The sequence below is a fragment of the Passer domesticus genome, chromosome 11 (genome assembly GCF_036417665.1).
Source record: "Passer domesticus isolate bPasDom1 chromosome 11, bPasDom1.hap1, whole genome shotgun sequence".
NCBI classification, from domain to species: Eukaryota; Metazoa; Chordata; class Aves; order Passeriformes; family Passeridae; genus Passer; species Passer domesticus.
Window position 1 is genome coordinate 7,061,369 of NC_087484.1, and position 16,132 is coordinate 7,077,500.

Genomic DNA, 16,132 nt, shown 5'->3' on the forward strand with positions numbered 1-16,132 from the left:
GTGTGGACATCCCCACCTTGTCCAAATGGAGACACTGCATTTCTTATAAAGACATGTTTCACAAAGAAGAGCAATGCTGTTTTTTCAGTACAGTAAATTACTCTGGATATCTACATGTAGTTCATTTCTGTTAAAAAAATCAGACACCTTTTGGGTTTTACAGTCTGTCCCTGGCTATAGCTTCCTGGATCATGCCAGGTGTTAGTTGTGTTGATTCTGATGATGATGTTTATAGCATTTTTTATTTCTCAGTGAGCTGACTGAACTGTAAGGAAACTTGTTCACTTTGCTTATACAGACACACTGTGATTTGGAAAACTTAAAGTATTTTTTTTCCTCCCAAAATGGCAAGAATCACATTTAAGCCATATGGGTCTAAAACTTTATATTCCAGGCTGGGTATTGGGGGGAGTTCCTAGATACCTAAAATGAAGAGTAGGTGTTGGGTTTTCAGGTAGTAAAAATCTCTGTGGGTTTGGGTACTCGGAGATGGCTGGATGTTACAGATGCTGTTTGATATAAACAGTGAAATTGTTCAAGCAGCATTACAGCATCCAAAAGGGGTTGCTTAGCAACAGCCATGGCTATAAGGTGGCAAAGTTGTCCTTGGGAATTTCAGAGAAGTTGCCTAGAAACTGCACCAAATGCCTGCAGTGTGTAGACAAAGAGAGGAAACATTGCTAAATCCTTGGTTTATCTGTGTACAGAAATTACAGATTTGGTGATCGTTCAGCCATTATTTCACATGTTACTACAAACAAACTAAAATTGAGAATCTTACTTAAGTAGCTTCCGATTTGTATTTTGTGCTCATATATTTTTATATATGAGTATATATAAACATTAAAATATATCTATGATTGTGTACTTGTGTGTGTATTAGTATTTTTATTTTTATATATTTATGTATTGTATTGTTTTTAAAAATAACATACATAAATAACCAGCTGTGCTGGCTGAAATAGTTCTGTGAGGATATGAAACCAGAATATAATCCCCAAATTCATACTAATTTCCAATTTTCTTTTCCTTCTCATACAAGGTACAAACTCTGAGCTCTCTAATCCCTCTGAAACAGAATCTGAGAGAAAAGATGAACTTAGTGACTGGTCCTTGGCAGGAGAAGATGACAGGGAGAGCAGGCACCAACGTGACAACAGACGCCGTCCTGGGGGACGAGGACGTAGCGTGTCTGGAGGCCGTGGGCGTGGGGGACCTCGTGGTGGAAAGTCATCCATTAGCTCTGGTACTGTCTTCCAAATGGGTTTTGAGAGTTTCTTCCTGGCAATTTTCTGTATAACCTCTTATTCTTTTAAAATACTCCATTCTTACGTTATGATCTTAATACCTTGGGATTTCAATGCAGTTGTGTGGTAGCTGGGTCATACAGAGTGTTTTAGGTTTTTGTTTATTTTCTGTTCACAGTGATCTTTATTTGTGAGCAGTAAAGGAAGGAAATTATAACATTATTAGAAAAGTTGGTATATCTTTGGCATGTTGTCTATGGCTATCTTTTGAGGTAAGCTTATGTTTAGATACAGAATGAAAGAGGAAATCATTGGTTGGAAGTCAGGTTTTATCAAAATCTGTGCTAATTTAACACTGGAAGTGTCAGAATCACCACACAACCAGAGTGTAAGGTATGTTTCATATACTTAGTAGTTTTGAGTAAAAGGTCTCTAAATGTCACCTTGGAAATCTTTGTGGTTAAACAGTGCAAGTGCAGATTGGGCTGTTGTGGTGCCCCAAATTGTTACTTTTGGGTTAGAGTCAGAGGATCCAGTTCGAGATCAAATACTTCAGCTCTGTGTGTTGCACCTTTCCTTAAGGTTGCTTTGTAGTTTGAAACTTTCAGGCACAGCTGTAAGTCAGCCTGGAAATGGTTACACATCTCTATAGAGTATCTTAGGTGGACACTTTGTGTTTGTTTAGTGCTTAAAGACCCGGACAGCAACCCGTACAGCTTGCTGGATAACACGGAGTCAGACCAGACCGTGGACACGGACGCCAGCGAGTCCCACCACAGCAGCAACCGCCGCAGGAGGTCACGCCGGCGAAGGACTGATGAAGATGCTGTTCTTATGGATGGGATGACAGAGTCTGATACAGCTTCTGTTAATGAGAATGGTTTAGGTATGTAAATGGTTGGATGGTAGTCCCAGAGCAAGCTAAAAAACGTGTTGTCCCTGTAAGTGTAGTGAAGCCCTTGTTTGTTTTTGTAAGTGACAAATCGTTGTTCTGTTCAAGGTTGTTGTCTGATTAAAGAAAGACTCCCTCCGTGGCAGTGCCATGGAATCTTCTGTTTACTGAGCTCCACTAGCCTTTTCATGTGCCTTTTTTTTGTAAAAATTGTCTGATGGAGACACCAAAGACTTGACTTGTTGTTTCCCATTGCACTGCTGCTTTGATAGAAACAGTACTGTCAGATCCATATTTTGTTTTGTCCTTGGTAACCTCAGTCTTGGTGTGGGAAAGCTCCTTAAGTAGCTGTTAATTTGTCTACCCGGCTTCTACTTAAGAACTTTCCTTCAGTAAATTCTCTCGATTCTCACTGGGACGAGAATACAATTGTTGCCTAATGTAGAAAAAAACCCCTGGGTTATGTTGCTAAAATTTGACATATGGTTACTTAATAAATGAAATCTGAGGTCATTAAGCACGTGCCTAAATGTTTTAATGAACCAAGAACAAAAAGTAAAATCTAGCTTTTGTGTTACTGTGTATGCTTTCAGTATAAAATTTTCTTTTAGCTTTTCTGTCTTACTTAGTCTCTGTCTTTAACAGAAGCCATTTTAATTGCCCCATGCTGAAACTGCTGAAGAATTTATTTATTTTATGATCAGAAATAGTTCATTATAAACTTTGCAATTGCAGATGATAGTGACAAAAAACCCCAGCGACGCAATCGTAGCCGCAGGCGTCGCTTCAGGGGTCAGGCAGAAGATAGACAGCCAGGTAATTCGAGTGGAGCTGTGGGTAATCTCAGGTCAAAAGCATGAGAGAATGTTGTGTCTGCTGTTTTACATAGAGCTGCATAATATCAAAAGGTTACTCAATAACTAATAAGACTACTAGATAAAGATCAAAGACATTTCTTCTACTAGGAAAACTTCTAAAATCTGTCTAATGAAACTAATTGATGTCTAACTTTTTGCTTGGACATACGAGTTACGCTTCTGATCCCGTTCTCACTGAAGTCAATGGCCAAAGGGCTGTTGAGTTCTGTGGTCCAGGATCACGACAAACATGAAGGTTCATGGTCTGCACTCACTGCATCTGTGCGCTTGCACTGACTGGGACACAACCTTTTCAGCACTGGCTGAGCAGCAGTGTTGGAGGGGCAGGATGTGGGTCCTGGCAGAGCTCAGTGAGGGAACTCAGGTGGGGTTTGCCAGCCCCACACCTGCATCACACTGCTGCTCTCAGTCCTTGGCTGTTGGGAATAGTTGAAGTCATCTGCAAATTGAGGGTGGGAAGGAGGAGGAATTTAAGTGAAATTGCATGTTTCCAATTTTTTGTTGTTGTGGCTTGTTGCATTTCTTTTGTGTGTACTAACACTTGAAATGTTAAAGGTGAACTGGCTAATTATCAATACAATGCCCTGTTTAGAAAATGCTTGTATGTACATGGCACAGGGTAGTAACAGAAGGTCTTCTAGATTGACAGGTTCAAAATTTCACCCATATTTGTCTTCCTTGTATCTGTGGTTCTCATACAACATTTAATTAAGAAGAAAAAAGTTGTTCTATTGTGCTGAAACTTGGGGGAAGGAAAAAATCAAACACCCCACCCTCCTAAAAAACCTCAAACCCACACATTTCTTCTCAACATCCCAGTTTTCATAGCAGTGATTTGTAAAGGGGCAGAAAAGTGAAAAGGATTTCAGCTTTTATTTCTAGGAAACTTATCTCAGCCAGCAATGTAAAGGAATGTTAGTCATTTCTAGAAAACCATGGGAATTCTTTTAAATCTTAAGTATTCTAAGAACATAACAACATTTCCCAAACAAGATTTCTCTGATGTCTTTGGTAAAATACTGTAATAATGTAAAGTCTTTCTAAATACCTAGTAAGTGTGAGTGAAATTAAGACAGAAGGAACTCTTGCCTTCTTCCCTCCCAATGCCAGCTATTGTATTTGTCACTTAGCTGTATCATTTAATTTACATTGCTGTATGTCATGGTGCCTTATTCATAGAGGAATATTAAGAATGCACTGTGTGCATGAAACATGCTTCCTGTTTACTAATATTAGAGGCATTGGGTTCAAAACCTCATTTAAAAAAAAAATTACTTGTGCAGAAACTGTTCAGCCTTCGAGTTCAGGAAGGACCCAGTTGTAACAAGTCCAGTTACTGTAACAGAAAATTCATCTGTTGTAGTTCCAAGTCTGATTTGTATTTCATGCACAGTCATTCCTAAATCCAGAAAAATAGCTCACCTGATACACTAAATATAAATGACTTTACAGTTCAGTAAATGGTAATGCTTGCCAACCCTAATGAGCTCAGAGATACAAGTGTGTATCTAAAGTTGCAGTAATCTGTATTGTAAGGGTAGAACTGAGTCTTGGTGTGGTTACAGGAGAGCAGGATCAGAAAAAGCCAGGCTACAGAACACATGTTGAGGTGGAAAGGAGAGGTCAGAGGGGCCCTGGCTGTCCCAGTGGCACAGGCACAGCTGTGCTGCCCCCGGGCTGGGCTGGCACTGTGAGTGCCTCAGGGGCAACCACTTCCCTCCTCAGTCACCTCGTGATGTACCAAAGATTTGATGCCACATCATCCTAAGTGATTCCAGGCTCTGACCTGCCCCAGTCCTGGGCACTGTTGAAGTGTCTTCATTTCATTTCATTAGTGTGAAATTCTTCACTACTCAGCTCATAAAACCCCAGTGACACACACGCAGTCTGCAGTTCAAAGAGCTGCAACCAAATCTCTTCAAACTTAGTACAGAGAGCCCTTCTCCAATAAATTCTGCAATTGGACCAAAATTGGTTTTATTAAGAGTCCACCTTCAGATCATTGTTACCACTGATTTTAGTGAAAATTGTTTTTAACAGAAACAAATTGATCCTTGCTGTGTGGTTGATAACCTGTAAGTGTGAAGGCCTTTTGTGAGATGTCTCCCAGTTAGAGCATAACTTGTGCAGAAAAGACATGAAGGTGCATGGTGAATTGACTGCTGATGTGAGCATCACTGTGATTTTTTTCCTTGAACAGTAACAGTAGCTGATTATATATCACGAGCTGAATCTCAGAGTAGACAGAGAAACCCTCCAAAGGAGACAGTAGCCAAAACCAAGAAAGAAACGGTAAGATTTTTTTAATGTGCATTTCCTTTTTTCTCCTCCCTTGCAGCAGAAGAGTAAAGGCATGAAGGCTTTAGTTAGCTCATCATTTGACTACAAGTGCATTTGATTTCAAGAGCAAATCATTGAAAGCAAAAAGGGCCCAGAGTAAAGAGAACTGACAACGAGTTATCATCTGTTGTTGCAGATTTTAGGGACCAAATTAAGTTTGCACACATTTTTAAAGTATTATATTTAGTAGTGTTGCATTATGTAATAAAATATGAAAATTGCCCATGGTAAGTCTTGAGAACTATTCCTTAAAACATTTTAGGGATAGAGGATACTATGTGGCATTTTTAGTGACTTGTATAAACTATTTTAGAAGAATTAATTTTACAAAATTTGTATGGTTTTGATCCTTTTTCCTTAAAGGATCAGAGGGGCATTACATTATCCTGGAAAACAATCACAACTGAATAAAGCAGAATTTCTTTCCTTCTAAACTACCAATGTATTGCCGCAAGTTATGTAAGAAAGATGCATTAGCAAGATGTCATCTTGCTACAGACTTCAAAAGGGGTGTAAATCTCAGTTTTTCAGTAAACTCCTTCATGGGTTTAGACAAATAGAAATAAATAAGCATTCTGGGTGTGCTGGGGGTGTGCAGTCCTGGGGTTACGTTGGCACGTTTTCCTCAAAGTGGCAGATACAGAATTGTGCCATAAACCACAAGGTAAGTGATCAGATGCTTTAAGTGACAGGACACAGGCACAGACAGACAAGAGATGTTCCCTTGTGCAAAGCTGCTGTGTGAGCCAGAGGGAAACTGAGATTGCACTCTGTATTGTTATGTTTTTAATACTCCCCTCTTGTTGTTCTTGCAAGGCAAAAGACGCGATTGACGAAAACAGCCCTTCTGAAAAGGCAGTGAATGGTCCTGCCACCACCTCTGGGGATGAGCCTTCTAAACTGCAGCACAGCCCTGATGAAAAGAAAGTCACTGTTCAGGAGGATGGAAATAATCAGGAAGAAGCAGTGCTGAATGGTGTTTCATAAACTGAAGTTCCTAGTTTACAGTTCTTTTACATTACATTTAAAATAGTGCTTGTATAAGCTTGCCAAAGATAGAATATGGATCGCCAGTCTTGACACCGCACTTTCAGTTCCTCCATTTTGGAATACAGAAAGGGGAGGGATCCTGGAGAAATCATATGTTAAACATACTTTGACACCTACTGTGTTATAAATATATCATCAGATGTGCCTTGAGATAGTATATGTAACATTTAAATAAACAAAATTGCTGGCTATAGGAAATGTTATTTTGTTTTCAAAATACGGCAAAGATGTGAGGGGGATCCCTAACATAATACTCTTTATGAAAGCATTAGCTGCTTTTGTTACATTTTTAATAATATGCAACCACTTCTTCACCTGAGGAATACTAGAAAGAAATGCAGTCTAAAATATTTTGCACTGAAATGTAATTTCTCCATTAGTTTAGTCTGGAAACTGGTCTGTTTTAATACATGTTTTTTAAATGCTGTATGTAGAGGAAAAATCTGCAGACCACTGGAATGCATTTGTTAAATTCTCATAATCTGCAGGGATACTGGGTGACATTGGCAGTGACTGTTCTACATTGAGGCTTTGTTTGGTTTATTTATTAAACTGTACAGTATTTAAAAATCAAACATAGCTTTAGTTAACACTAAGATGAATTAGTCATGTCCATTAAGACATAACCTGAACTACTGAAAAGATCAATTTCCAGAAAGTTTATTCTGTATAAACTACATATGTTAGTCCTTAGTAGAGTATTTTTATTTTTGTTTTTGGTTGTTTGATGTGCAATATGTTTTTTTTGTATGCTGGTAGTAAAAGAAAATAAACTTTGATCTTCCATCTGTTGACTGTTTCTATCAGAAATTTAAATTACTATTGACTTTAAGGTTTTCAAGCTACTGACTAACAATGGAAACCTACTCTTGAGGCAAGCTTGAACCTTGAACTCTTTTTCATAAGTTTCTAACATGCTGATCTTCCTTTTGTTAAGGCAGTGGTGTCAAACACCAATTAACAAGTCTAAAATCAGACTCCTTACCTTGGAGAATTGCATAACCTGACTAACATATATAGGCATTAATGCAGATGTAGTTTTTGATTAGTTAAAGCATGGCACACCCCCACATCTTTCAGGTACATGAGCCAGGAAGCACAGAACAGGTGTGGAAAAGCAGCTGGGTAGCAAGGAGGTGAAGAAATCAGAGCAAAGGGCAGTGTTGAAGTTGTACTAACTGAATGAAAAAAAATTGTCTTGCCTGATTCTGTCAGAAGGATAAAACCAAGAGTTCCTACTCAGCTGCTCTGCCTGACAGAGCTACAGCCAAGCTGGCCCAAGCAGCAACCTGAGCGTGCACTTTGTCATGGGACTGCAGTGTTGGACACTCAGCAACAACATTCCCTCTGGGACAACACACCCAGTTAAAAGCTGGAACTGAAGTGTGCACAAGTATCTCAGCTGATGGGGCAGGCACAGGCTTGGAGAAAGTTAAACATGTTATGTAATAAGTGTTTGGCTGGGAAGTGCTTAAGTACAGAAACATTCTGCATACAGCTTGGCCTGTGCTGACTCCTCCAGAGATCTGGCTGTCCTTCACCCTGCTTTAAATTCTGTAGCACAGCAAAATGACTGCCTTTCTGGGGAGGTTGTAATGTTAAGGATTACTGTGGTAATCCTTCCTGATCAGCCCAGAACTCATCCCCAGCAATGCTGTGGCACAGCAGGCAGCACTCACAGGACAAGGTACTTCCAGCAGCATTCCCAAGTCCAGGTTCTGGCAGCGGAAGCTTTCAGCCCCACTGTGTTTATGCCCAGGTGGGCATTAACTCCCAGAGGAGCTGTGCAGTGTTTCACAGAGCACTGGGAAGATTCTTGCAGTATGCCAGAGCTCCCTGGCCCCAGCTGAGATCCTCACGAGCTGCTGGGTGTGAAAAGCTCCACAGAGCACAAATCCAGCTCAGGTAGCAGCAACTGATGTAGAGAGTTCCTGTTTCCTAATCACCACACATGCAAACCTCACTGTGTGAGCTCTGGCTTTGTAGAGTACAATAATGTGTAAAACTACAGGACTTCTATTACAAATATGGAATTTATTAAATGCTATTAAAACCTGTCAGAACTAAAAGTTACTAAAAAAATCTGGGACATTCCAGATCCATCAGTAACACTTAACCAACCTTGTTTTTCACAAGGCAAGGACAAGGGAGTACATTGTTTCCTGTACTTTATTTCTCCAGGCAGAGACAACCACACAACTCTCCCAGTTCCTGCTGTCCAATAAATCCTCTTGGTTTTTCCACTCCCTTCCCAAACAGGTTCAGTGTGCTAATTTTAGCAGATGGAGGAGCAGCAGCGTGAACTTTAAACAGGGCCAGCTGAACAGAAATTAGGTGACAGCACACGAGTCTACCTGTGCCTGGTAACACACACTGGCCACACCAAGTTCCTGCTCTCAAGCACTGAAAATATTTGAGTCGCAAATTTTGCTGTTTAACAAAGAACAGCTATGAAAAAAAATCTTTAAGCTTCACTCCCTCATGTATTTCCAAAAAAAAGTGACCAAGAGGGGAGGGAAGTGCCTCCCTGGATTTGTATTTCCAGCTTCATTTATATTAAGTCAAAGACTGACATTAGAACTTTTCTTAAGCCATTTATCAAAAATAATCATTTGCAGGGACAAACCCTCTGAATGAGTGATTTTCTTTCTCATTCATTTTTTAGCTTGGTCTTCTAGTAGATCCTTAGCTTCATTGATTTTGGCTGCTACATATGGAGATCCACCTAGAAGAAAGAGAACCTCAAATCAGATGAAAAACCCCCAACATTTGTCTCCTGTGTTGATAATAATGCCACAGGATACAGGAAGAAAGAGTGTGGTCTTTCAGCCAGTTGAAAAACAAACTGGATATGACCGAAGGCACCTGAGTTCAGTCACTGCAGGGGCTTGGTGACAGACCAGCCACTCCTGTCAGGCTGCTTTTATTTTCCTGGAGTGTTTTTTCCCTCCAGTTTTATCAGGCATAAATGAATTGGTCACCACTGACTTAGCACAGTCGTGGTGAGACAGAATTAACAGGTCTGCAGATAACCCTGCCCAGCTGAAGTGCTGCTGTACCAAGGGAACAGTTCAGTTTTCAAACAAGGCAAAAAACTGCTCAGGGAGACTGAGACACAACCCACGGTGAAATGCACCAACACTGCAAAGCCATGAGGGACAATGACTGTGTTGGCAGCATATATACCATTAATTGCACTGTAATGTTTTACTAGAAGATTAATTTAACATGTTTAGGTCACGTACAACACAAAATCCTATTTTTAGCTCCTGCATATGCTCAGTAAGGTTAATTTTGAAGGTAACTTTCATTTGATAGTACCTATGAAAGGCATATCCCCATGGATTATTTTGGATTTTGGTGCATAGAAGTAAGGAATTCAACAGTCACTTTAAAGGAAGCCATTTTACCTTTTAAGCAATGATTAAGAAGTTAAATGTCAAACACCAGCACATGATTCTGACTCACTGAATTTAGAACAGATATAGATGCCCTGAGTTACTAACTTTGAGCATAACTAGATTCTGAGCCTTCAGAGTACCACTAACAGGAATATTTCATAATTTAATGTCTCCAGCAGCTGTGGAAGGCTCAGTATTTGCCATTTATGGGAACTCCTGAGGCATTCCCATGAAAAACTCTCAAGTGGTACATAAAACACAAAAGGGTACTCTGGGTTTCCATCTAAAATTAAGGCGATTTTAAGTCTCATTTCAACAAATCATCTTCTATCACAGAAGATAGAGCAGCTAACAAACTGACCTGCTGAACCTGTCTGCTTGCTTTTAAAACATCCACACACAAAAATGTGCTCTAGCCCCACGTGGATTAAGGCACCCTAAGATTTGTTTTCACTCAGTTTTCTGTGGGCTTTTTAGTAGTTGAGGTGGTTTTGTATCACTGTCTTCCTCCCTACACAATTCTATTCATCTGTGTTAAAAACATGTATTAACTCATCAACAGGACTTCATTTCCTTACCTTTATCTGGATGATTGAGAAGCATGATCCGTCTATGAGCTTCTCTAATTTTATTTCTGTTGGCTGTAGGGCTTTGAAAGAGAGAGAAAAACTGACTTAAGGAATCCTCATGAAACTCCCCAGATCATCAAAAGTTGTCTGAGAACAAGTGAGCACTCTGTCTTACCACAAATTCTCTAGCTAACATGTATGTTTCCCTTTTCCTACTACTGATATGTAGTGTCTAAATCCTGGAGAGGCTTTCTAGGGCTCTTCCAAAACACTGAATGCTGACAAAGACATGCTACAGCAGCCTAATGGGTCATCCACACAGTTAAAAAGAAACAGAACTACGTTGTCACTTTTTTTTGGGGGGGGAAAACTATCTAAAGGCTGTTAGACAAAAAAACCTGCTTGATTTATTAAGATAAAAAACCTCACAGTTGAAAGTTCTTATTTGGTAGATTTGTGTATTTGGTAGATTTGTGTATTTGGCCTTAAGTGCTTTGTGAGGGATTGCCACCACACTCAGATCCACAACATTCCAGAAGTGATGATTTACTCCAGGTCCAGGAAGTGGGACTGCAGCACCTTCACCCTGCACCCACCTGGAACTCCTCAGTGCTGACAGGAGCCACAAGGCACCATCAGAACTGTGCTCCTCACACCAAGTGAGCCCCAAGGCTCCCTGAAATGGCTTATTGGGGCCACGTGTGGCTCTGGAACGCTGTTCACCTTTCATTTCTGATCAATCTCCTTTACCTCACTCCTAGTATTAAAGCTGCTTCTCGTTTAGTCATTTTGGGTTCAAATCCACCTCTGTAATAACCACCACTGAAGGCCTGAAAGAAAAAACTCATTAGTTAAAACACACTAATTTTTAAGTATCAGTTAAGACAACTCATTAGTGCTTCAGTAGCTGCTGAGCTTAGTCTGTAAAAAGGCAAAACTTCACTTGTAATAGGAAACTCAGCTGAAGTAGAGCATTGTTATTTAAAGTAATTTAAAACAAGTTCTCTATTAGACAATCATCACCAGAATTGATGCAATTAATTGCTGTAACTGACAAAATACAGAAGAAAATACAGCAATGCTACAGAGACAACAGTCTGAAGTTATTTCACCAAGTAAAGTTTAAAACAAAAAAACTTACAGATTTTGGCAGGTTGTGAAGGGCTTGTTTTACCTGCGGCTCCATTTGCTTCAAAGCCTTTACTGCATAGCGACCTTAAAGAGACCAGCGCCGACTGAGGTTAAACACAGCTCCGTGAGCAAGCATTTACCAACCCAGTGCAACCGGGAACTTGCGGCTTAGAGCGCGGAATAAACTTTTTTGGGAGATGAAGCAGTAAGCGCTGTGATATTTCATTTCATTACAGCCACTACCACCGGCCCGGTGCCAGCTGCTAAGGGGCCCCGAGGCAGCGCTGGGCGCCGCCCGGCACCCCGGGTGTGTTCGAGGGGCGCCGCGCCCGCCGCACGCACCTGCGAATCCGGCTGCCGCGATGGCCAGGCCCACCGCCACCGCCGTGCTGGCCTGCGTGGGAACGAGCACAGTTTGTCACCGCGGCACGAGGGCAAAGCTCGGGCACGCCGCCACCGGCCCGGCCCGGCCCGGCGCCACACGGGCCCGGCGCCCGCGGGGACCCCGGCACCGCGCGCCCGGCGGGCTCTGCGGGCCTCGCTCCGCGGCCAAGGCCGAGCGGGGCGCTCGGGAGCCGGCGGGCAGCGGCAGCGCCCCGCACTCACCATGTCTGTCTGTCTGTCTGTCTGTCTGTCTGTCTGTCCGTGTGTCCGCCCGGCCCGGCCCGCAGCACCGGCCGCCGCAAAACGCGGCCGCTGCCGTAAAGCGCGGGGCGGGAACGGCGCCGGGACCGCCCCGGTATGGGCGGGGCCTGAGGGAAAGGGGCGGGGACAGGGCGTGAGGGGCGGGGACAGAACCGAAGGGGCGGGGACAAAGCCTGAGGGGCGGGGACAAAGCCTGAGGGGCGGGGACAGAGACTGAGGGGCGGGGACAGAGCCTGAGGGGCGGGGACAGAGCCTGAGGGGCGGGGACAGAGCCTGAGGGGCGGGGACAGAGACTGAGGGGCGGGGACGGGGCCTGAGGGGCGGGGACAGAGCCTGAGGGGCGGGGACAGGGCCTGAGGGGCGGGGACAGAGCCTGAGGGGCGGGGACAGAGACTGAGGGGCGGGGACAGAGCCTGAGGGGCGGGGACAGAGACTGAGGGGCGGGGACGGGGCCTGAGGGGCGGGGACAGAGCCTGAGGGGCGGGGACTGTGCCTGAGGGGCGGGGACAGTGCCTGAGGGGCGGGGACAGAGCCTGAGGGGCGGGGACAGGGCCTGAGGGGCGGGGACGGGGCCTGAGGGGCGGGAATGGGGACAGAGTTTGGGGACAGGGACAGAGGATGGGGACAGGGTGGGGACAGGGGGTGCAAAGAGCTCAGAGTCACGGCGTTCTAAAATTGATAGTACAGGCCTTACTGTTAATGAAATCAAGCGATTTTGACCCTGATCCCGAGGCTTCGCGCACGCCAGATTCTCTTTTTTGCTTTTTCTTGAAATAAAAGTAGTTTTTCAGTCCCTCCTGAGGTGAATATGTCCAGTTCTGGGCTCCTGGGCACAGGAGAAAGACAAGGAGCTGCTGGAGAGGGCCCAGTGGCGGCACAGAGGTGCTTTGGAGTCTGCAGCATCTCTGTGAGCAGAGACTCGGAGCTGGGCCTGGTTACTCTGAGCAAAGACCTCTGACAGGGGATCTCATCAATGCACAGAAATGTCTCCAAGAGGATGGTGCCAGGCTCTTTTTGGTGTTTCCCAGCAGCAGGGCGAGGAGCAATGGCCATAAGCTAAAGCACAAGGAGTTTCACCTCGAGGCCAGCAAAAGCTGGCACACAGTGTGGGACAGGCTGCCCGGGCAGGTCGTGGCTCTCCCTCTCACCTGGACACGTTCCTTATCACCTGCTCCAGCTGACCCTGCCTTGTCAGGGCGGTTGGTTGCATTAAATCACCTCCGGAGGTTCTTCTTTATCCCTTTCCTAACAAAAAAGGCCGTTCAAAAAACCCAGAACCACCAGAATGAAAAAAAAAAAAAGGGGTAAAGACTTTACTAGGGTATGGCTAGGATTTAATTTTTCATATCATTTGAACAAATAGGGGTTTTTGCATGAGGTTTAATTCTTCCATCTTGAAAGAACCTGCTACATCCAAATCTTGGTGACCTTCAGGAGAAAACTATCTGAAAGGGAATTTTTTTTAAATTTCCTTCCTCTCTCTCCCCAGTCCGTTTAGAGGAACTGGTAGGTCTACTGGCAAAGGGGGTTTTGCAAATTTATACTTAGATGTTCTTTCTGTAATGAAATTTCTCATTTTTAGAGGGAAAGGACCAATGTAATGAAATGTGCAAACTGAGCTGTGCATGGTGTTGATAATGTACCTTATTCTTCTCCTGTAAAAGCCCTTTAAATAAAATCCAGAAAGGGAGATCTCGGAATCTTAAGCAAACCTGTGCTTGCTTAAGATATTTCATCTTTATTAAGGAGAAAAGAAAATTAGGGGGAAGGGCTGGCAAGAGTGGAGGTGGGATGGAGGAATTTGCATTATTGGTACATGAAATACACCAGCAACTGGACAAGACTGAGCCTAGGGGTGGAATAATTTGAGTTTTATTATTAGGTGAAACAATACAAGGTATCAAAATGAAATGCCATAATTCCTTTAAAGCATGCTGTATGTATTTTTACACTTAGACAACTCAAGCTTTGTTTTTTCCCTCAGTTGTGCCTTCCTCTCAGAGCTAAAGGAGAACTAGATGTGTCCCAGCTCGGACATCATGGAGAGTGAAATCAAAGTTCTGTTTGCTTTTCCTGGTGAGTTCATTTTACAGCACCTTATTCCTCTGCATCTTCTCTTGCTCAGGCTTGTGGTGGGCTAGAGAAGGTCATTCCCAGGGAAAAATTAATAAGTTCTAATGGGCTTAAGTGAAACAGGTGCACTACAGTTCTTATCCACTCTGCAGAATGTCTGTATTTGAAATCAGGAGGAGGGCAGAATTATTCAGTCTTTGAGAAATACACTCTCAGTTGGAGTATACAGCCTTTTATTTTGCCTGTGTTCCTAAACTGTTCCCTTTCTATTAGCCAGAGAAACCCTGAAGCTTTTGCAGTTTCTTCTGTCAAGTGTTTTGCTGTACTGCTTTCTTCAGGTTTCCACTCTGGGGTTAAAATGTCTCATGATAGAAGATTGGTATTGGAAGCTTTATCTTATAGGATGATCCAAAGCAGCTGCTACATGGTACATAAAGAAACTTTACTGTTTAACAGACTCTTTCTGCAGAAATCTGGCTGTACTTTCTCTTAGCTGTGTCTTCCACAAACTGAACAGAGGGTGAAATAGATAGCTGTGCTCTCAGAAGGTTTGTGGTGTAGCTGTCAAATGCCTTTAAGGCTGTTAAACATTCGTTTGAGTAAAAATCCCAGTTCTGTGTTGTCACATGAACAACTGGCCAAAGCTTACACTGCATGTTCCTGTATGTGCAGTGACTGGACAACCAAGCTGTAAAAGGCTTGCAGAACTTCTAGTTGGGGCACCAATTTTTAACACTTTTAAAAAAAATATTTTAAGGTACTTATAATAAAAATTTAATTTAGATAGAATGTCTTGGGGATTTTTTCCCCTGTGAAATTTGTTCTTGTTTTTTTCCCTCTACTCCACCTTCTTTGGCTATGTCAGTCTGCCATTTATAATTATCATATCTCTCTTCTTTGTCTTTTCATTCATCCCTTTTCAAATGCTGCCCTCTTTTTGTGTGCCCAGCATCCGTACCAGAGTACAATGCCACCCTCTCTTACCTGTGCTAAATGACCTTGGTGTATGTAGCATCACTCTGTCATTACACTGGCAAGCACAACTATTAGAGCATAGTGTGGATGACACTAATTATAAAGTGAGATTCTCGCACTTGGTAAGAATGGTTGTGGATTTTCTAATCAAACAAAGCAAGCTTTCAGTGTACTTTGACAGCAGGTGTGAAGTGTGTGTGACTGGCAGGTAGCATATCCATGTTCATGGTACTCACACGAGAATGACTGAGACAAGACAATCTGACTTACAGGGGGCATTATGTGGCTCCCTGAATGAGTTATAGAACAATATAAGATTGCTGGAAAGTGATGGAGGGGCAAGGTTTGTCATTGTGAGTAAATCAGTCACAAAACTCCCTGAAGCTGAGCTAAGGAATACAGAATCTAGATATGAATATGTTTTCATGCAAAAACTTCTAAAGTCAAGTTTGATACTTACCATTTTTTAACTGTATTGTGTTCTGGGTTTTTCTTCTTATTGAGGGCCTGTTGAGGAGCATGAGAGAGCTTGAAATTAACAGGGAGTCTTTCTAATGATTACAACACTGAAATTGTGCATAACAAGTGGTCTGGAAAATTGCAGTTCCTGCTGGAGTGACACTGAGCTGGCACAGGGCACTGACATGCAGCCTCTCTAGTTTCAGTGTTTTTTACCAGGGACCTGTTTGTGAAACAAAAAAGCCACAAAAGTTTTGAATTTACCTAGATTTGGCTTCTGTTGCACCCTGAAGTGTTCCTTTAGGTCATGACTGTGACATCCTTTCTGGGAATCCCCCAGTTTCCATCTGAGGCAGGCACATGCCCTTTAAACATTTGCAGCTACAGCAGGGGCACCTTTGTCCTCTCTTTTGCACCTCTAAACCAGTGTTTGCTTCCCTCACACTATGAAAGGCAAGCACACTAAAAAGCC

The 16,132-nt window shown here is 42.8% G+C and overlaps 2 protein-coding genes and 1 long non-coding RNA gene across 4 annotated transcripts in view; 2 read left to right on the top strand and 1 right to left on the bottom strand.

Annotated features, from left to right (window-relative positions):
• The window catches only part of FXR1 (FMR1 autosomal homolog 1), a 31,940-nt gene extending 24,747 nt beyond the window's left edge, over nt 1-7,193 (top strand). Inside the window, exons 13-17 of one of the 2 annotated variants that reach the window (XM_064385359.1) lie at nt 1,043-1,246; nt 1,933-2,133; nt 2,875-2,955; nt 5,218-5,309; nt 6,174-7,193. In XM_064385359.1, the coding sequence (XP_064241429.1) occupies nt 1,043-1,246; nt 1,933-2,133; nt 2,875-2,955; nt 5,218-5,309; nt 6,174-6,344 (749 nt within the window). In that variant the 3' untranslated portion in view covers nt 6,345-7,193. The remainder of the gene's footprint in view (nt 1-1,042; nt 1,247-1,932; nt 2,134-2,874; nt 2,956-5,217; nt 5,310-6,173) is intronic. The other variant, XM_064385360.1, reaches the window with a different exon arrangement.
• A 1,365-nt stretch (nt 7,194-8,558) lies between these two features.
• Nucleotides 8,559-12,269, bottom strand: DNAJC19 (DnaJ heat shock protein family (Hsp40) member C19). Its single transcript, XM_064385362.1, has 6 exons — nt 12,115-12,269; nt 11,851-11,902; nt 11,519-11,592; nt 11,128-11,207; nt 10,387-10,457; nt 8,559-9,132 (listed from the first exon to the last, which is right to left on the bottom strand). The coding sequence occupies exons 1-6, from the start codon at nt 12,115-12,117 to the stop codon at nt 9,062-9,064; spliced, it is 351 nt and encodes a 116-aa protein (XP_064241432.1). The 5' UTR covers nt 12,118-12,269; the 3' UTR covers nt 8,559-9,061.
• Nucleotides 12,270-12,727: 458 nt separating this feature from the next.
• Nucleotides 12,728-16,132, top strand: part of LOC135278696 (uncharacterized) — a 5,233-nt gene continuing 1,828 nt past the window's right edge. Inside the window, exons 1-2 of the long non-coding RNA XR_010346141.1 lie at nt 12,728-13,659; nt 14,138-14,229. This is a non-coding gene — a long non-coding RNA (uncharacterized LOC135278696). The remainder of the gene's footprint in view (nt 13,660-14,137; nt 14,230-16,132) is intronic.

Excerpts from the sequence above, each read along its gene's own strand:
- DNAJC19 (XM_064385362.1), bottom strand. Across the intron at positions 11,593-11,850 it reads CGCGGCAGCCGGATTCGCAG|GTCGCTATGCAGTAAAGGCT; the intron begins GTGCGTGCGGCG and ends GGTCTCTTTAAG. Across the intron at positions 10,458-11,127 it reads GCTTTAATACTAGGAGTGAG|CCCTACAGCCAACAGAAATA; the intron begins GTAAAGGAGATT and ends TCTCTTTCAAAG.